Below are 21,891 nucleotides of genomic sequence, written 5' to 3' on the forward strand. Positions count from 1 at the left end.
TACACTCTTGGCCTTGAAGCTGGAGACGGTGCTTGGTGAAAAGGATGCAGGTAGCCTCTGGAAGCTGAAAAGAAGAAGGTACCTGACTCTGCCCATCAGAGGGAGCCAGCCCTGCTGACACCATTATAGCTCGGTGAAACCAATTTTGGACTTCTCACCCCCAAAATTGTGAGAAAGCAAATTTTTGTTGTCTTAAGCTGCTAAATTTGGGGTCATTTGTTACAGTGGCAACAAGAAAACAATAATACCCCCAAAATAGACTGGCACTAAAGAAAATCTCATGGGGCGTCCCAGTAAAGGCGTACCTCAGAGATAGTGCAGGTTTTGTTACAGACCACTGCAATGAAAGGATTCGTAATCTTTGTGCTGGTGGAGGGTCTTGCTTTCGATTTGTTAGAAAACAATTCTGTGAAGTACAATAAAGTGGAGCACAGTACACTGAGATATGCCCTTAACGAGGGACTAACACAGAGTTATCTAGCAGAGCCTGCAAGTCCTTCAGCACCTAACACCACCTACGCCTTCCTGCCACTCCATGGTGGGCTTGAAGGAATCCATCAGCTGTATTTAGTGGCAGCGTAATGTGTGCCTGTCACTTCTAGGAGACACATAATAAGCACACAAGCCAGCAACTGCCTCAGCACTACTGAACCTCTGCACCTACTGGTGAAGTATGTGCATGACAGGCTTTATATTTTTAATACTTTAAAAATTCCTCCCAATTTATATCTTTAACCCAATCAGAATTCCTCTCTGCATTCCGTCATTGTAGCATCAGGAAGAGACAGGGATAAATGCCACTTCCGGTAGGAGATGGATATAATGCAGGGAAAGTCTTTCATACAGAAAGAAGTGTGTGGGGGGAGGGGGGGAGTCTGCTCTGCTTGCCAGGGCGATGGGAAGGAAAAGAAAGGTGGGAGGCAGAGCAGAAGGAACGTGTGTCGTGCTTTCCCCTGACTCAGGGCTGATGTTCCAGACATGGAGCGTTCGAGGAAAACGAAAAAAGCTGAGGGGTTTCTGCTCCATATCTTGTTTGGAACTCTGAAAAGAGATGATTTATAGGGGCCCCAGTTCAGAAGGAGTGTCTTAATGCCTGCTTAGATGCTCTCTGAGTTTCCTGTGTCATAGGGACTCTAGAAGTTCTTTCTCCCCTGCCCCGGGGCAGGTGTGGTGCTTGATGCTGTCTGACAGGTGTGCCTACCCCGGATCTCTAAGGACTCGGATCACAGAGCCCCAGCTGTGAGTTCCACACACCAAGGTAGGGCGAGACCTCATCAGCTAGAGGACTATGGCCCCTGACCGGGCTGAGAGGGAATTGTCGTGAGCTTTTTAGTCTGAGATGAGACCAGAACAGTGAATGTCAGTCAGCAGGGCAAGCAGTCACCAAGTGCATAAGGGCCACTCTTCTCAGATCTTGGCAGAAACCCAGAGAGCTTCAGAAGCACCATTATGCAGATCCAAGACCCTTGCTGGCAGCCAAAGACACCCAGATGCCATTCTGGAGAGGAAAAGGGGAAGTGAATGAAACAGAGAGACTGTGTGTTTACCTAATATATATATATATATATGAAGTAAATGTATATATATATATATATTTTTTACTTCCTGTTTAAATGATCCTACACTATGGTTTCTTTAATTAGTTTACCTCCTATTTAATATATATATATATATTATATATGTACTATATATAATGCATATATTTTTAAAACATATATATGTATTTAAATAGATTTTATATGTGTGTTTTTAAATATGTGTATTTAAAATATATACATTTTATATATGTAATACACATACATAATATATATATATATTTTTTAAATAGGCAGTGAACTAATTACCGTGGCCAACACTGAGATTAGGCCAACACCGTTAATTGGCATTTGTCCTTTTCCTGATTGTCTATAGGAAGGGAGCTGTTAAGGATGAGTATGTGAGTCTTTAATGAAATAATTGGAGTGGAGTACAATTCTGCCCTTAGACTGAATAAGAGATGGGCTGCCTGGTCTCTGTGCCTTGGAGGGCCCTTCTCTGGCCTCCGTCCAGCTCTGCCCCTTCCCACGGTGAGGAGTCCCACCGGAGCCCATGCTCCCTCTCCTGCGCCCCTGCTCCGCTGCATGCAGGCGTCTCTTCTCTGCGCATGACCTCTGAGGAAAGCCTGCAGTGCCTGTGTGTATGTACCCCAGGCCCAGAGGGTATGGGTGTGGGACCGGTGTGGGAATGGAGCTTTGGGGATTGACTGCAGTGTGCAAGAAGGTCCCTCAGAGGGTGGAATACATCTTTGACAAGGGACCCAGGGCTGGGCCCACTGTCCTTGTGCTGCCACATTCCAGCCTGAAACTCCAAGACATCCAGAATTTACATTGAAAACTGGCTCTCCGAGACATTATGAAGATATGCATGTGAAGGTAGGAGAAGCACATATTACACATTTGTTAATTTCAGTTAGAACTTAACTCTTTAGAGTAAATTGTGACCTCTCGTGTTCTAACACTAGAGCCCACACATATTAGGAGCAACCTGGCATAGTGTCATTAAGTTAGTAACCTCACTACACAGATACGGAACATGTCACTGTAAGCACTGCAAGTCTAAGCAAAGGGGAATTGAAGAGTCCTACATGTGCACACACTAAGGGCAGGAATGTGGCCGGCCAGCCACATTGCTTGTTTCTCTACATAGCATGTGGTGTGCTCAGCCCCTGGCTGGCTCATGTCATCTTCGCTGGGCACATGCTACTCATCTTCCCGTGTCTCCTCAGATGGCTCTTCTGACTGCCCGTGCCTGAGGCCCCAGCATTGCGCTCTTGCAGGACAGTGACAGCAATGAAGTTACATTTTTGTTTTCCCTCTGTATGTCACTAGGGCCTGACTTTAGAACATAATGTCTGAATGTTGGCTGAGGCCAGCTGTTGCTGCCCCCCCACCCCACTCCTTGTCGTGCGTACAAACTGAGCTCTGTACCTGAACTGAAACAGTTCACAATCTCAGGACAGCAAGCTTTGCTGTTCAACAGCCCTTCTGTCTTTCTAGCATGTCACCCCCATTTCCTGGAGATCATGACCTCTTGAAAGGAATTCTTCCTTCTCTTTCTTGTCAACTGTTAGAGTTGAACTCTGGTCAGGAGCAATTTAGGAACAGTAATTTGGTGTCCTTGGTGAAGGTGATGAGTATAGGCACATCTGAAACAGCAGGCCCCATCGCTTATTTAGTCTTTCCAGGGAGAAATTATAGTTTCTTAGGATAAGGCCAGCAACACCCACTGTCTTCATGTCATAAGCGAGAAGGTGGCAGACATATCGTGGCGTGTCTGACTGTCGCCACACAGACATGACAGGGGGTGGAAAGACTAGCCATGTAGTTATAGTTGGTAATCTGAAAATTTATACAAGTATTTGCTTTGTTTTTTTTTATTAAATTCTCAGATAATTGTACATTTTGTGTCAGGGTATTTTTTTCCCATGCTGCTAAAATTGAAATTCAGATAATGGGGAAAAGCAATTAGTAACTCTTTTCCCCTTTCTGGTAATTCTTTCTCAGCACTCAGTGTGTCTAGTAATTCAGAGAAAGATGACGTAGCTGAGTGCAATTCTCCGAATGAAACGCATTACTAGACACTATGAATAGGAAAATCGACCTCAGGCTTCACCAAGGTTTTGGAGGGCTCTCTGTGACCCTACCATACCCACTTACCAGGTGACTGCTCTTGTCTGAGAGCGCCTGTCTGAGTGGCCCGGCTCAACCCCCTGTTTCACCACCATCCTTAACAAGAACACCCAACTGTCCCAGGCAGCTGCCCTACAAGCTTTCTGCCCAGCACTTAATACAGCGACATTTCAAACAGTGCACAGTAATGAGATTGTTTTGGAACTACTTGAACTAACTTTACCTGGGAGCACAATTTCCCTCCAGAAAAGATGACTATTTCAAGGTTAATAAATAAAATATAATTCAGCATTGAAGAGTCAATTCCCTTAAACAATTCAGTTCAGGTAGAAATATATGACAAGAAGGGTCAGTAGCAATTCCCTCTCTCTTTCCTAGTGGAAAGACTTTTCCCACCAGTACCTTACAGTTTGTTAAATACTTAAAAGCACCCGAAGAGACCTTTTCTCTAGACTGTAGTCTGCAAGTGGTTTGCTATGATCCAAAAGGCCCAGGACTTGGAGTTCAACTAAATACCAGATGTCTGAGATAAATTCTCTCTAATGGCTTATTTTTCCTGCCTGCATGTTACACGTCCTTTCCATTCAAGGCTAAAGTGCCTACTTGTTTCTTCTGTGCCACATTTTCCCCACTGGTTATCACTATAGGGGAAACAGCAATGTGTTCTATATCTGTCTACCTGCCCATCACTGCCACTACTCTAGTAGTCTTCTGGAAGCTGATTATTTATATGTACATGGATGTATGTACACACACATTGCTTTTATCATTGGTCATGGTTCTTTACATATGTATTTTATGACCAAGTAAGTGGGTGGACAGATGAAGAGATTGAGTTCTGTAAAGTCTATTAGGGCAAAGGTGCAGGCAATAAAGATCTGTGTATATAAACAAAGTCTAGTGCCTAGACTAGACCATCATGGAGGAAGAGAACATGTCCTTAACAAGATTCATTCCTGATCCCAGATTATAAACTATGTCTTCTGATTTGTGCTTACTACTCTTCAGTAGTGAAACCCAAATGGTTCTAATGTTCAGAAAGCTTTGACAGATGCCCCTAAATATTACCCAGAGGTTAAAATCCTTGTGAAGTCAGCATTAGCACAGAGGGGCATGGTGCCTCTTTCTGCCGGATATGACCACCTCAGGAAGTGAGGTGTAAAGTGTAAAATTGGCCAGCGCTCTTGTACAAACGTTCACTTTCCTTTCATTAGGCTCTTTGTTAAGCTTTGTTAAGAATTTTGATCTTGTTACTTCTGGGAAGAACTCCCTACAGGCCTTAGATTTCAGTTTCTGACTTTTCCTGGAACTGCAAGCTTGTATTGTAGCCTAATTGTTGTTGACACCGAGCAGAATGCACAGAGCATTATTTGGAATTACAATATCCTTGGGAAGGGTGTCCATGGAAGAAGCCACTGACTTTGGCATTATAATTCTGATTAGACTCCAGTCACACTTCTATAGGGTCAAGAGAGTTTGGTGGGATTTGGAAACTTATTCCTCAATCAAGAATCAAGACAAGTGGTGATGGATTCTTTTTTAATACATTTTTCTTACATTTTATTTCTAGTAACTTTCTTAATAATGATATATAACTCTCAAGGCATATGTACTGATATACTAAGTGTTCAGTTCTATTCCTAGCGCTTCATCAGCATGGATTTATTATATGATGTAGGTATTATTATCATCCCCATCATGTGGATTCCAGTAAGTTGAGTCTTAAAAGAGTTTACATAATTTGCCCAAGGTAATAGTAAAAAAATTGAGAGTCGCCATTAGTTTCATTTAACCAAGGCCTAAAATTTGATCGGCATACTCTACTAAAGAGGATGTCTGTATTAAGGAGTCTGTATACCTTTAATATTAATTACAGCACTATATTGTACATGAAAAGTGATTAATATTTTTAAAATATCTTTGGCTATAGTTGCCCTGTGGAACAGGCCTCTGCTTTGGGTTGTACCTCTGGCTACCACTTATCCTTATTTTCTCTGTCTTCAGTTTTCATTTTCTTTGTACACGTATTTGTTTTCTTTGCTGGTTTTCCAATTCTGCAGACTTCTCTGCTTGCAATTTCTTCAGTGTTTTTCTACCCTTTAGTAAGGTTCAATATCTAGTCATTCATCAAATATTTATAAATTAAATGACTGTTTTTATACTAGGACACTTCCAAGAAGAATATTGCTTTATTTGACTTGTTGATTTTTTGTTTCTAGTAATTTAGTGACTTTTAATTAAATTTATTGGGGTGACATTGGTTAATAACATTATATTATAAGCAGGTATACAAGATGATAGTTTGATATCGGTATACTCTATCGTGTGCTCACCACCGGAAGTCTAGTTTTCTGCTGTTAGCATCAGCTTGACCCTTTTATGTGCTTCACATTGCCCACCCACTTTCTCCTCTGATAACTGTTCTATATGTGTGACTTTGTTTTTTTGTTTTGTTAGTTACTCCTTTCACACTTGAAAAGAAATCAGAATCTTGAAGAAATCTGAAAAGCTTAATGCCTAGACTTCACTGCTGATTGTGTGATCTGTGTAGTGTGTCAAGTGCCGCTCACCCTTGGGTTGCTTGATCATCAGTAGTCACACAGAGTGGCGGTCTTCAGGTTAATGTGGGTGTTGCTAACTTCATGCTACCATTCTGAGTGCATTATGTGGCGCTTAGGGACCTCTTCTAGTGTCTCCATTAGACTAGTTTAATACATTGGTTTGTACGAGAGTGATGGATCTGATTTGCTCTGCATAGCTCTGTGAATGTGTTAAAGACTTATCTGATATATTGGTTGATCAATAATGATTCTCAGTGTAGTGCCAGGATAAGGTGAAAGTTCAACTGCAGTTTTCTCATTATCTTTATCCTTCAGATTTTGAGGATGGCCAAGAAAGAAATGAGGCATGGAGAGTGAGTGTGTTTATATATGTACTTGATAGGAGAACTATGACTTCATTGATTTAAAACAAATGTAAAAACAAATGTAAAGGATAATAACAATTGACAGCACTTACTGAGCCCTTAGTATGTATGAGACGCTGTTTAGAATTCTTGCAATTCTTTGTTATAGGTGTTCTTATTATACTCATTTCAAAAATGAGGAGACTAAAACATAAAAAAATGTAAGTAACAAGTCTTGGCTCACATAAATCTCAAGTGTTTAGATTTGTGTTTGGATTTATGCCAATTGACAATGATGTCTTTTAATTCCAACATATGCTAAAGTTACTCTTTCTAAATCTCTTATGCTTTCCTCTATTATTGCAAAATACTTTGATATAGACATTCAAAAATCCAATGTATATTACTTTAAATAGTTTGTAGAACTTCAAAATATCATTTAAAGTTTATTTATCATAGTATTCAAATTTTAGGCATTTAGTTTCTAGACTTTCTTTTGAGTATTGTAAATAATTTATCATTATTGAAAAATTCTCATTTATATACAAAAAGAGATGTTTAAATGTCACACACTAGCACTTTTTGGCAGTATTTAAAATTCTTCATGTTGTTTTCAGTGCAATGCCATTTTGGGAAAAAAACAATTGGCTTGGCCTGATGAAAAGCCCCCAAATTGAATCTAAATTATTTATCTAAACATGCAATTCAATTAACACTTGTTTGTACCCTACTTAGGAAAGTATCTTACTATATTTTATTGGAAATATTAAATGTTCTCAATAAATATTAAATATCCCCAATTAAATTTTCCAATAAAATTTTCAATATTCCTAATCATATATTCCCAATAAAATATTTCCAATAAAAATATTTATATATTTCCAATAAAAATACAGCTGATGTTGGCTTTATGTGTGATGAATTTCATTCCCAGAGGTGGTTAAAAACAGAACTGTTCAAGTTGAATGAGTAGTCCCACCTGCCACAGTGCAGATGTACAAACTGGGAATTATTGTGTGTGCATCATTGTCACTTTAGCTAATTCCTTGATCCTAAAACTTTAGATAAGTTTGGCTTTCACCAGTTTTTAAAAAATTTTATTCAGATTCACTTTTCTTTTTTTTGTGCTAACAATAAAGAAAAAAATTCAGAATATAAGAAGAACTGACAACTTAAAGGAACCCCTTCCCTATGTACACTAGCCCTATATTGCAGAAGCTTATACAAAGAATTCTAACAATGTTGATCCTAAGCTGTGACCTATTTATCCTTGTAACTTGGTAAATTTTAATGAGCTCTAATAAAAAATGATCCTACACTATGGTTTCTTTACAATGATGAACTCAGCAAATATCCATTAACACATACCATGTCCAAAGTCACCATGCCAAATGTGGGTGGTGGTGACCCTGGGGCAGCTGGGGCCCTTACAGACAAGATAGCCCTGGGGTTCTCCCCCAGGGTTGCTGATACGGTGTGTCTGAAGTCATGCCATGGAAGTTCTGTATTCTCCTAGATGTCTATGGTTAGGGATTCATATAGAAGAATGGTTTTCAAAAAGTTAATATAAATGTGGCAAAACATAAATTTTTCTGTGGAAGAAATATATAAAATCTTTAAGAGGATTTTACTGAATTTATGTGTCTCAAGCTATTTTACCCTGTTTTTACTCTTAAATATTAAATATTAATCACATACCAAAAAAAAAAGAAGAATGGTTTTCAACTGGGGGCAGTGTTTGGCAATGTCTACAATAATGTTTGGTTTTCACAACGGGAAGGGTATGTGTACTACTGGTATCTAATTAGTAGAGGCCTGAGATACTGCCAAATAGTCTACAGTGCACAGGAAACACTCATGTACCCACATAAAAATTACTCAATCTAAAATATTAATAGTGCCATCATGGCTGGTGTGGCTCAGTTGGTTGGAGCATTGTCCCATAATCAGAGAGTTGCGGGTTCAATTCCCAGTCAGGACACATGCCTAGCATGCAGGTTTGATCCCAGTCTGGGCATGGATGCTTACAATCCCTGGTCCAGGTGTGCACCAGAGGCAACCAACTGATGCTTCTCTCTGGCATGGATGTTTCCTTCTCTCTCTTTCTCTAAAGGTAATTTTTTAAAGTCCTCAGGTGAGTAATGTCAAGATTAAGAAATGTTGGTCTAGAGAATATAAAGATATATCTTTGGAGAGAGTCCATAATTAACCAGGGTGAATAAAAGATGCACAAATACATCATTCATAATTAAATCAATGATGCAAAAATCAAACAAAAATAAAATTTTATAAATGTTTTACTTATTTAATGGTGTGACTAGAGGCATTCTGGTTGAAAAAAGTGTGTGAAAGAAACTTTGGAGAGTTTTCTAAAATTGGTAGGATACCTGTGGTGGGAATGATCTGAATAGATAATGCCTGTACTTAAATAAAAAGTTAAAATTGTTAACTACTCCTGAAATTTTAATAAGAAAAAAGTTTCCTGGTTGACAATAAAAATTGTTTTTAAAATGTTGACTGTGAACTGAGACAGGACCATTTCCATAAGCGACAGTTAAACAAGCAAACCAACAAGAAAATCTAGGAAGCGTTCAGGTTATGTTTCTGTGGTATTTTTCATTTTGTCTTCATACTACTCACCATTATAGGATCTCTTACCTAGGTTTCTACCACCCCTAGAGATCAGATGCTGACAAGCAGGACACATATAATAAATTACTGAAAATTATTTTGGGTGCTGTCAATGCAGGGTTTGAATTAATGAGGTGACCAATGAAATCCTCAAATACCTCCGCTGGCAACAATAAACATTTAATTTTCAGAGAGAACTATGGCTAGCTATGCTGAGCACCTTTTGAAATCACAGTGACAACTAAATTTTCAAGCATCAGGGGATTCTGCTATTTTTGTCAAAGAACCATCACCAGGCTTATCTAATGAAAATAACAAAATAATACATTTGTATTTTTTTTAGTTGTCTCATGCATCTCTAATGATAACCAATCAGCAGAAATAACTGAATGCCTCAAGGGGACAAGTAACATGCCTCCCCTGGTGCAAGAATGCACTGTCCCATGTCGAGACGACTGCACATTCACTGCTTGGACCAAGTTTACACCCTGCTCCACAAATTGCGAAGCAACCCGAAGCAGACGGCGACAGCTCACAGGTGAGGTGTGCTTTTCATGTCATAGCTTCAGACCAGAGATGCACTCCTGGACTAACCAAGGACCAGTGTAAGCTCTAGAAAGAAAGGCGATTGTATCAGATCTCCACGTCTCCCCACCCCTCCCTGCCATTATATCCTCTGTGTCTATGCTTAGCACATCCTTTGTATTCAACTAATATTTGTGAAATGAGTGAAAGATGGATAGAACCACTCTGTAGCTATGAAGTTCTTCTCTGTACAGCTTTATAATTTTTGTATAGGGTGGGAGAAAAGTAGGTTTACAGTTGAGTACACAAAACAGTTTATTCTTGTATTATTATTATATGTTTTCCATACAAACAACTGTATACCTACTTTTGACATGCCCTGTGGTCATAAATGACAATATATATACCAACTCGCCGGAGTAGTTAATGGCTAAGTCTGTGGTGTCTGTCATGCCAGGATTTCAACAAAGTTGAAAGCAACTTTTGATTTGTAAAGAACATCAAAGGTAATTTAACTAATATCATTGTATTTTGCCATTTCCTTAAGAGCAATTTAGCATTTAAAAATTTTAGTAGTGTGAGGTAAACATCAAGTTACATACATAGATTCTGCTTTTGTGATATATTATTAATTGCTGCTTCTGTTTGCATCCATGAAATTTAATGGAGATTAAAGCAATTACTAGTTTAATAAAGGTCCAGGAGCATTTTTTTTGCCTTAATACACAAATACTTAATTCAGTAATATATTTTACTACTTGTCTAGGCAAATATGTCAGAACTTCTCTTAACTGTACATGTATTTGCATATATAGAAAACTTAATTCAGTGAATGGAGAACCACAGGGGAAAATGCTAAAATAATCACTGAGATAATAAAATTGGTGTTGACATTGAAGAACTCAGCATAAGGACCATTCATTCTTACCAGCAGTTCAAGTGCTAATTCCCTTGTTTTCAAGACCTCTTTGTTTGAATGCATTGCTTATTAGATTATTTTAAATTGAACTCATTCTAATAGGTTTACTGAATGGGTGAGAGCCTTTTACAGTATTTCTGAATACAAATCAGGAGCCCAGTCATAAGTGTACAGGAAACTTATAATCCCATATAGAAACATCAAATAAAATATGCTGTACATTGCATTCTTTCTTCTATAAAAATCTTTGCATATATAATTTTATGCAACATTGTTTATGTTTCTAATATAAAACAGCATAAAGGCATACAATGTGTATGGCAGGAATAATTTCAAATTCAGTGGTAACTTTAGGGAAAATTGGTTTGCATTTCCATACATAATGTTTCAGAAGCCATTATCCTAGTTACTTTATGTCTTTAAAAAGATGCATGAGACTCTCCTGTAGAGGGGAAAAAATGTTTTAATTACTGGCCAGTTTTTCTTTGTATTAAATTTAACTAATGATATTTATACTTGCAAATTCAGAAAGAAAAATATTGAAAACCCTAGGATTTTTTAAATTTTGTAACTAGCATAGTTTGTTATGAATTATCAAAGCTTTAATAAATTTATTTTTTTCAAAATATACTTTTTATGTGAATAATTGAAGAATTGTTGAACACTTTTTCTAAAATTTCTATCTTAAGAATTACTTGAATTTCTTTTCTAAATTATTAACTGTTATGCTTTCAGCTGGCTGATTGACTTTTTGTGTGTCTTAATTTCTAATTTACACAAAAACAACTGGTAAATTTAATGAAATATATGAGTTGTGCAAAAAATACCAATCAAATAAATTATTTAATGTAATTGTTGAAAAAAGATAGTGCATTAAAATTTTCAACTTTTGAAGACTTATTTTTATTGGGATGTCATGTGTACATTTTACTTTATTTCATGTAATTTGGTAGTAATCTTAATAAGCAACCCTTGACATGAGTGACAACTTAGATGATAACACAGTGTGACTCTTTAACTAAACAAACACATGTGGAGAGCACAAACACATACATAAAAGCCACTCCATTAAAATAGGGGACCATCTAGGGTGTTTATTTTTATTTTTGACCATTTTATTTATTTATTTATTTATTATTTTAAAATTACTTTATTATTGTTCAATTACAGCTGTCTGCATCTTCTCTCCCCCCACTCCCCCTCACCCCAGCCAAACCCACCTCCCTCCCTTGCTTCCACCCTCCCCCTTGGTTTTGTTCATGTGTCCTTTACAGTAGCTCATGAGAACCCTTCTCTCCACTGTCCCCTCCCCCATTCCCTTTGGCTATTGTTAGATTGTTCTTAATTTCAATGTCTCTGGTTATATTTTGTTTGATTTGTTTCTTTTGTCGAGTTATGTTCCTGTTTAAGGTGAGATCATATGGTATTTTTCCCTCACCACCTGGCTTATTTCCCTTAGTATAATGCTCTCCATTTCTCTCCATGCTGTTGCAAAGGGTAGGAGCTCCTTCTTTCATTCTGCTGCATAGAATTCCATTGTGTATATGTACCATAGTTTTTGGATCCATTCATTTACTGATGAGCACCTAGGCTGGTTGCTTCCAGCACTTAGCTATTGTAAATTGTGCTGCTATGAACATTGGGGTGTATAGATTCTTTTGGATTGGTGTTTCAGGGCTCTTAGGATATAATCCCAGCAGCAGAATTTCTGGGTCAAAAGGCAGTTCCATTTTTATTTTTCTGAGGAAAGTCCATACTGTTTTCCACAGTGGCTGCACAGTCTGCATCCCCACCAAGAGTGTACTAGGATTCCCTTTTCTCCACATCCTCTCCAACACTTGTTTGTTGATTTGTTTATGATAGCTATTCTGACCAGTATGAGGTGGTATCTCATTGTGGTTTTAATTTGCATCATTCTGATAACTAGTGATGCTTATTGGGAACTGCCCTGCCTAGTTTTAGAAGCTGTAACACCCCCATGGATAAGGCTGAATGAGAGACTTTCAGACCATAAGTCACTAAGGGGACAAAGCTTATCTCCCTGGTAGGAGCACAGCTTCTGTTCCTTTTACATCACCCATAACTGGCCCCCAACCATTGATCGGTTAGCCAATGACAGGTAAGATTCCCCAAGGGGGGAACAACCTAAGACAGGCACGATCACATGGAGGTCCCAGGAAAGGACTTGAGGGGCCACAGCAAAAGGGGGTGATAGACCCTCACCCCTCGGCTTTGACAAAGCCTGAGTCCTAATTCTGTCTGCGAGAAGTCTCCTAATCTCTTGGCTGCCTTACTTCCTGTGCCTGACTTAAGCCTGAAACAATGACAGAGGGTGGCACAGCCCTGTGCTGGGAAGGGTGGGCTCCCTGGGTGATCAGGCCTAAGAAAGAAAATATAAAATCCTATGAAACCTGCTTTTCTAAGAATGCTCTCAATTAAATGATAAGGGTCCAAGGAGAAAATGAGTTTGTTTCCCAAAGTTTTGTAGCCCTTTAGCTAATAGACCCTAACTCAGAATAGGCCCTCCTAGTTCTTTGTATACTATGTACTGTTTGATTCTTACTGCCTGATAGTGACTAATGAGCTTTACCTATATTCTTGTGCAAAATGAACCCAATAAAACTCTGTCAAGGCAAGGGTCTGGGCACTCTCTTTTTGAGAGAGTGGCTAGGCCACTCTAAGGTGCTACCCCCTTGAGGGAGTAGCCGTGCTGTTCCTTTTCCTCCACAGGACTCGGTACGCCATGTGAATTTATCTTGTATCTCATCCATGACATCACGAATACTGCAGGCTGGTGTCCATGTCAGATGCTGAGCATCTTTTCATATGTCTCTGGGCCCTCTGTATGTCCTGCTTGGAGAAGTGTCTATTCAAGTCTTGCCCATTTTTTAATTAGGTTTTGTGTCTTCCTGGAGTAGAGTTGCGTGAGTTCTTTATATATTTTGGAGATCAAACCCTTGTCCAAGGTATCATTGGCAAATATGTTTTCCCATATACTTGGGAAAACATTTTGATGTTGTTTTCTTTGGTCATGCAGAAGCTTTTTATTTTGATGAGGTCCCATTTGTTTATTTACTCAAACTCATAAAGATTGAATAGCATGCTATTAAACAATGAATGGGTCAAGAATGAGATTAGGGAAGAAACAAAAATTTCCTGGAAACAAGCAAAAATGAACTTACAACAATCCAAAATGTATGGGACACAGGAAGGCAGTCCTGAGAGGGAAGTTCATAGCAATACAGGTCTACCAAAAAAAAAAAAAAAAGTCAAACAAACAACCTAACCCTATGTCTACAAGAACTTGAGGAACAACAACAGAGACGGCCCAGAGTAAGTAGAAGAAAGGAAATAACCAAGATCAGAGCAGAACTAAATGACATAGAGACTAAAAGCACATTTGTAAGATCAATGAATCCAAGATCTGCTTCTTTGAAAAGATAAACAAAATTGACAAGCCTCTAAGCAGGCTCATCAAGAAAAAAAGAGAGAGGACCCAAATAAACACAATCAGAATGAAAGAGGAGAGATTACAACTGACACCACAGAAATACAAAGGACAAAGGATTGTAATAAATTACTACAAAGAACTCTATGCAAAGAAATTTGAAAGCCTAGGTGAAATGGATAAATTCCAAAAAAATATAATCTTCCAAAACTCAATGAAGAAGAAGCAGAAAACCTGAACAGACCAATAACAGCTGATGAAATTGAAGCAGTAATCAAAAAGCTTCCGACAAACAAAAGCCCTGGATCAGATGGTTTCACAGGAGAATTCTACAAAGCGTTTAAGGGAGAGCTAACCCCCATCCTCCACCGATTATTCCAAAAAATTCAAGAAGATGGAAGACTCCCAAACTCTTCTTATGAAACCAGCATCATTCTAATCTTTTGACCATTTTTAACAGGAGACTTGAATATTTGGGTGTTTTGTGCATTGTATCTAAACTAGATCATCACAGGTTTTAGACTGAATGGTAATTTAAAAAGTTGTTATATAATGATGGAAAAATTGATTACATAAAATATATGCCAGGTGAGTGTGTGTGTGTGTATACACATACATAAACTGGATAACAAATACACACATATTTAGTACTTACTGATAGTTCTGTGTTTTTGTGGGATTGAGCACAGATTTCCCTCTTAAAGAGAAAAAAATGTCTTTAGAATTGTAGTAGGGATTGATTTGTTTTTCAAATTCATCTCATTTGTCAAAGGTGAGATCATATGGTATTAATAATTAATTATATTTTATAGTTTGTCAATTATATCTCAATAAATCTGTTTAAGATATAAAAAAAAACAAATTCATCTCATTTGAATTCAGATGTTAATGCTGATTTTGACTAGAAGATAAGCAAAATAAAGGATCAGTGAGCATTTGTTTCTCATTGTGAGAACCATACCTGTATTAACTAACTTGTTCAAATCTTTCAGACAGTGACACCGTATAATTAAGAAAGATAACATTAATATAGAGACACTGTATATGGTATAGAATATTTGTTCTGCCAATAACTTTTGGTTGCTTTGCACATGAACATTTTCTTTCTTCCTTGTCTTTGTCTCTCTTTATCTCATTTACTCTCTCTTTTTACCTTCACCCTCCTTTATTCTCCCTTTTGAAAATTTTCTTTCAATTGTTTCATGAAAATTTTTTGTTTACCACTTATGCATGATAGGCTTTTGGAATTATATAGACATAATCCTAACTTAGAGTTTACAATCTAAAGGGGAGATAGAGATTTGTACTAGTGTAGCACCTATTCAGTATAGCACCTGAGTAGGACCAATGTAGTACAACACAGTACAGTAACCTGTTCCAATAGCTATTATAAAGGGTGCTGTCTTGGTTTCTTATTGCTGCTGTAAAAAATTACCACAAATTTGTTGACTTAAAACAACACAAATTTATTATCTTATCAGTCTGTGGGTCTGAAGTCACATATGGGCTTCCTGGGGCTGGAAACAAGACATTAGCAAGACAGAATTCCTTTCTGGAGGCTCTAGGGGGAATTCTGTTTCTTTTCCTTTCCCAGCTTCTATAGGCTGCTCTCATTCCTTGGTTCATGGCTCTACATCTTGAACTCTAGTAACACTGCATTTCTATGACCATTATTTTGTAGTCATATTTCTTCTGACTTTATACTCAATCGAGAAAGTCCTCTGATTTTTAAGACCATGTGATTAAATGAGACCCACCCAAATAATACAGAATAATCTCATCTCAAAGTCTATGATCTTAGTCACATCTACAAAGTTTATTTTGTCATCTAAGGGAGCATGCTTACTGGTTCAGGGATGATGATGTGAACACCCTTGGAGAGCCATTATTTTGCCTATACAAACTATATGAGAAGAACACTCAACTAGACCAGAGGTGAAGAGTGTGCTCAATGTGGCTTTTTTGAGGGAGCAATCTAGTTTGGACCTAAAGGACATGTAGGCGTTAAGTAGCATTGGAGAGAGGGTAGAACTGGTGAAAATGTCTGGAGTAGGGCATGCAAAGGCCAGGAGCCAAAGTTTTAGGAACTGAAAAATGTTTAATATTACCCACTTATAATATATTGCAGTAAAAATGTCCAAACCTGTAGAAAATTTGTATAAATTACACCCAAAATATGATATTTTATGTCAACTGTAATTGAAAAATAAAAAATGGAGTAAAAGACAAAAACCTGTACTTGAACAACAATTAAATAAATTTTTTAAAAAGAAAAAGAAAAAATGATTTAATTTTTTTAAGAGTTTATTTGAGCCAAAGCTGACAACGTATGCCAGGGAGCAAGATATAAAATGCTTCAGAGAATAACAGTTTGGCAGTTTCTTTTTTGCATTTGAAATTAAGCAAAGTTTTCCCTGGCTGGTGTGGCTCAATGGATTGACTGCCAGCCTGTGAACCAAAGGGTTCGATTTCCAATCAGGGTACGTGCCTGGGTTGTGGGCTAGGTCCCCAGTGGGGGGCATGCAAGAGGCAACCACACATTGATGTTTCTCTTCCTCTTTTTCTCCTCCCACCCTAAAAATAAATAAAATCTTTAAAAAAATAAATTAAAGAAGATAATATGAAGGTGGAGAAAAGTAAGGCAGGTATTGGATTGGAAGATTGTGTGGTTCCTTAAGGGTGGTTACTCCTTTGAGGGACATTTCTTCTGTCATTTCAAAAGTGTGTTAACCTAGAGTCACAAGAACAATGAATGGGGCCTGCTTATAAACCTTTCACTAAGGAAGCAAAAGGCATGGGGCATGACTACCCACCATGACCTGCCTAGTTAGGGATTTATGATTTACCACTGCACCCTTTTCATCCACATATGGCAGAGGCTGAGTGGTTCAGTACAGGCAGGAGGCAGGTACTTATAGGCTCAGATCCTATGGATCCTTGATAACTATGGTAAGGAATCCAGATTTCATCCCATGAATTGTGATAGGTCACTAGAGTGTTAAAGAAGATGAGTAATGTGATAGATTTCAATCTTTGTAAGCTGGTCCTGACTGCATTGTGGAAATGAGATAGAAGTGGCAATAAGATTTTGGAAGAAGCCACTGTAGTAATTGAAGCTGGTAATTTGAAGGTGAGTTAAATTTGGGTGGTATTGGTCAGAATGGAAACAATGAACAGACTCAAGAGATATATTGGTATTTGGAATGATAGGTTTTTGCCATTAAACAGATATAGGTAGTACAACAGATGATTCAATTATGACATTCCAGTTTTTGACTTGGTCACATTGATAGAATTGGAAAATACACAAGGAGAAAGATAGACGGTGATATTAAGAGGATGAGTGTCAATTTTGCCAGGTTGTATTTGATTGGTTCTTCAGGTGTAGATGTTTAGTTTGTGGCTGAGAATCTTGAGCAAGAAATGGGAGCTGAAGATAACAATGAGGGATTTAAAAGTTCTAGATGACTATTTAAACTCTTTGGGTGGGAAAGATTTAGGATCAGAAGAGAAGAAAATCTAGGGCAGTGACTCTAGGAAGCCCATTAGTTAAGGGAGCTACAGAGGGAGGAAAATTCAGACACAAACAAAGACTGCCTAGAGGGATAGTGGTGTGTGAAGCAGAAGAGAGGGACGGACAGGTGAGGTGTGATGGAACTTGGAAAGAATTTTTTCAATGATGATGAAGTCGTACTCTGAACTATCACTGAACAACCAAGTCTGAAAAAAATAATAAAAGATATCTCAGGGCTTTATTTCATTACTGTGGCAGGAGTAAGTAGTTCCAAGCCATATGTAGACTCAGAATCCAGGGTTAAGTGTGTTGAGAAGACAGTAGAAATAGAAGAGATGAGATAGTAGTACTTTATGGACATTTGGAAAACACCAGAGACTGGGTAAATGAAATGCTAAGAGGAAGAAGCCAATCACTGCCCAATGATGTATCTTTCGATCAGTAAATTCCCACAATCATAATACAGATGTGTTTTTCAAGTATATTCTCAGTAAGTGGCCCTAAAGGGAGAGGCAAGTGAATATATGCCCCCAGAGGGACAATCATGTGTTTGAACCTTCTGCAAGATTATTTCAGGACCTGTAGGAATCCTGGTTTACTATGGCCATAAGCATCAGGGAAGGCCATAGAGCCAATCATCAGGTAATAAGTGTAGAACTATTGTGTATAATGCAAACTTTCTAACAAGGAGAAAGTAGTTTGTGCATCAGCTTGTACCCACTATTTCTAAAAGAGCCACAAAAACTGGACATCAGTAAAAATGCCTACTTTTAATAAATGATCATTACTAGCTAATGATCCACTAATGAGACAAGAAGTGGAATGACTACATCTGGGAAAACTTGTAGGAATCTAGAAGTGTGTTAACAGAAAAGTTGAATCAAATTACAGTCAGACTTGGAATCCATTAAACACGATTATCAAGTACTCAGAGCTGTGAAAAAATGAGTCTGCATTGACATTATTGAAAGTTGGGATTACAACAAAAAAGTCCATAAAGTCCTTGGTAAGGTAAAGTCACATTCTAGAATGCCTAAGTTATAAAAGGTTTCTCAGGAGAGAAGCCATTGCTTTTTCTCAGGTTAAATTATCCAGTATGAGTTGAGCATTTTATCCCAGTCTATTGTTTCTGTCAGTGTGTGAGCTGCCAGATGATGGAAACCAATATAAGTTCCACTTTGTCTGTCACACCCAACTGACCCTCAGCCACACTTCTTGAATAAATAATCTCTGTTTTTAAAAGTCACTTAAGAAAAAGGAGAAGGAGTCAGTATTCACACCATTTTGTCAGTTTCCCTGGCAGCCATTAGTTTCAAGGAAAATGGTGACATGGTAATCAATCTGTTTTTATCAACAAATTATTGGGAATATAATAAAGAAACAAGAGTCTTCTGGCTGTTGAGCCACTATAGCAAACATTTCCTAAGTATTCTGTACCAATCTCCAGCGTAAAAACACTTTTGTCAAGTTTATTTGAATTTAAGTTACGCTGGGAGTTGCTTTCATTAACCTAGGATTTAATTCTATGCACAAAGAAATGAAAATAAGAAATGCTTTACTTGAAAACTTAATATTCTAAGAGCTTTTAAATATAATAATGTGAGTGACTTTTAACAAAACAGTGGATATGAAATTAATGCATCAATATTTCTTGTTGGAACAGGAAAAAGCAGGAAGAAGGAGAAATGCCAGGAACCTGACCTGTACCCTCTGGTGGAAACAGAACTGTGTCCTTGTGATGTATTTCTATCTCAGCCTTATGGAAACTGGTCAGATTGCATTCTTCCTGAAAGCAGAAGGGAACCTCTGCGAGGACTGCAAGTGCAAGGAGATGGCAGACAGTGTGGAAAGGGCATGCGCTTTCGAGCAATAGCCTGCTCTGATAAAAACGGAAGGCCCGTGGACCCCTCCCACTGCAGCAGCTCTGGTAAGGAGGCGGATGAGGAGGAATAGATGAGAACATTGACGTATAACCCATGGGGCTTGTCTGAGGTCTAGAATTAGTAAAGTTATTATTTAAGAATTGTTTCAGTTTTCCTTTGTCAGTATTACACACTGTCTCTCATAGATTACTGACATACAAAATGCACATATCCACATCTCATGATTATCTGGAATGTGTTTTGGATACTCTCCTTGCCTCACTCTGTACTTCCCTGGCTGCTTGTTTGCTGGCGGGGAGCACAGTTGCTGTAGTTCACTGAGAAAGCAAAAGTTCAATACAAATGGTGTTCGTTGGTGCTCTTCACATTTATGTTATATATGATTAGGCCTTTAGTCTCTAATAAGTGAGTTTACAAAATGCCAATGAAAATTAATTTTTAAATGTTTTATAATACAATGTATAAGTTCCCTCATATAGTAGAATAAAATTGAAAAAAAAGAAATTAGGCCAGCTGGGAGAGTTTGCAAGATGTTAATTAGGTAGAAGACTTTTTTTTTAACTACGAGAATTTGATAAGTATGGGTGAATGGAGAAAAGAATGAAGTTGGAGTAAACATTGATGGAGGAGGCTGAGACTATGATTACGACAGAGTTACAAATTTCCTGTTCTATCTGGGGAGAGGGGTTACTGCAGTTTTCCTTTTTAAAGAGACTAAGCAGCTTAGAAATTTTACAGGGGATACAGAAAGAATTTGTGTTTGAATAACAAACTCTGGGAAAAATGATTGATCTTTGGTCTCTGTCATCAATATCTTATATTCCAAACAAGCTGTCTCAATAGTACCAGAAAAGGCAAATTGAATTTAGTTCTAACATACAAGTTTGTCTTTATTGCCAATGTATATATTAGCTTGTCTTTATTTAAGATATATCTGTGTCATTACATGAATACAATTTAAAGTTTAATGATTTTTTAAAAATTGGTGCCATCATTGCTCTGCTTCCTAGGTTAGTCTATGCAATCGTTTTCAGTGATTTGACTTTTGGAAACATAAACACATCACAAGCAAGTGGCGGACCCATTTTATGAAAGGAATTCTAGTCTTGTAGCAAGTTGGATTATATCATCACATTGCTGACTGTGTATACTTTACTGTGTGGGCATTAAGTCTCTAGGACTTAGTATTTGTTTATCTGTTTCAAGGTTTTACCCTTAAACAACTTCTGTGTATCAGCCAACCCCCTTTATCACTCTACCATTTTATTCTCTGTTTTTATAAGTTTGGCTTCTTTATATTCCACATATAAGTGATAAAATGTAGCATTCGCCTTTTTGTGTCTGACTTATCTTACTTAGCATGTATGTACTCAGGTCCATGAATATTTCACAAATGGCAGGATGTATTTCTTATGGGTGAATAATATTCCATTGTGTATATATACCTCATCTTTATCCATTCATCTGCTGATGAGCACTTAGGTTGTTTTTATATCTTGATCTTATAAATATTGCTTTAATAAACATGGTAATATATATGTATATACCTATATCTCATGTTCTGCTCTCATTTCCTTTGCATATGTATACCCAGAGTAGAATTGCTAGATTATATGGTAGTTCTATTTTTAACTTTTTGAGGAATTTTCATATTGTTTTCCAATGTACGTCTCACCAACGGGGTACAAGAGTTTCCTTTTCCTCACATTTTCACCTGTACTTGTTATCCTCCTCTTGATGTTACCCATTCTGACAGGCATGAGGTAATATCTCATTGTAGTTTTGATTTGCATTTCCAGATGATTAGTGATGCTGGGCATCTTTTCACATACCTATTCACCATTCAGATGTTTTCTTTGAAAAAGATTATGTAATTCCTCTGCCTATTGCTTAATTTGATTGTTTGGGGTTTGTTGTTGTTGTTATTGTTGAGTTGTATGCATTCTTTATATATTTTGGATAGTAACTCCTTATTCAATATTTGGCATGCAAAATTTTTCTCTCATTATGTAAGTTGCCTTTTCATTTTGTTAGTTGTTTGTTTTGCTGTGCAAAAGCTTTTAGATTTGATGTAGTACCTTTTCTTTTGCTTTTTTTTTGTTTGTATTTTAGTATCATAATCAGAACAATCATTGCCAACACCAATGTCAAGGGACTTCTTCTCTATACTTTCTTCTAGAAGTTTTATAAAATTAAGTCATAGGTTTAAGCCTCTGATCCATTTCAATTTAATTTTGAGTTGTGTAAAACAGGAGTCCTCTTCATTGTTCTGTGTGTGTATGTTCAGATTTCCCAATACACTTATGGGAAAGACTCTCATTTCCCCATTAGGGGTTCTTGGCTCCCTTGTTGAATACTAGTTGACTGAATATATGGGGATTTGATTCTGAGTTCTGTA

The 21,891-nt window shown here is 37.6% G+C and overlaps 1 protein-coding gene across 1 annotated transcript in view; it reads left to right on the top strand.

Moving 5' to 3' along the window:
* THSD7B (thrombospondin type 1 domain containing 7B) overlaps window positions 1-21,891 on the top strand; it is a 785,104-nt gene that overhangs the window by 509,343 nt on the left and 253,870 nt on the right. The window contains exons 12-13 of the mRNA XM_053666773.1: window positions 9,548-9,742; window positions 19,274-19,537. Coding sequence (XP_053522748.1) covers window positions 9,548-9,742; window positions 19,274-19,537 — 459 coding nt within the window. The remainder of the gene's footprint in view (window positions 1-9,547; window positions 9,743-19,273; window positions 19,538-21,891) is intronic.

Source organism: Artibeus jamaicensis, unplaced genomic scaffold (assembly GCF_021234435.1).
Source record: "Artibeus jamaicensis isolate MK-2021 breed Jamaican fruit bat unplaced genomic scaffold, CSHL_Jam_final contig_1284, whole genome shotgun sequence".
Classification (NCBI taxonomy): Eukaryota; Metazoa; Chordata; class Mammalia; order Chiroptera; family Phyllostomidae; genus Artibeus; species Artibeus jamaicensis.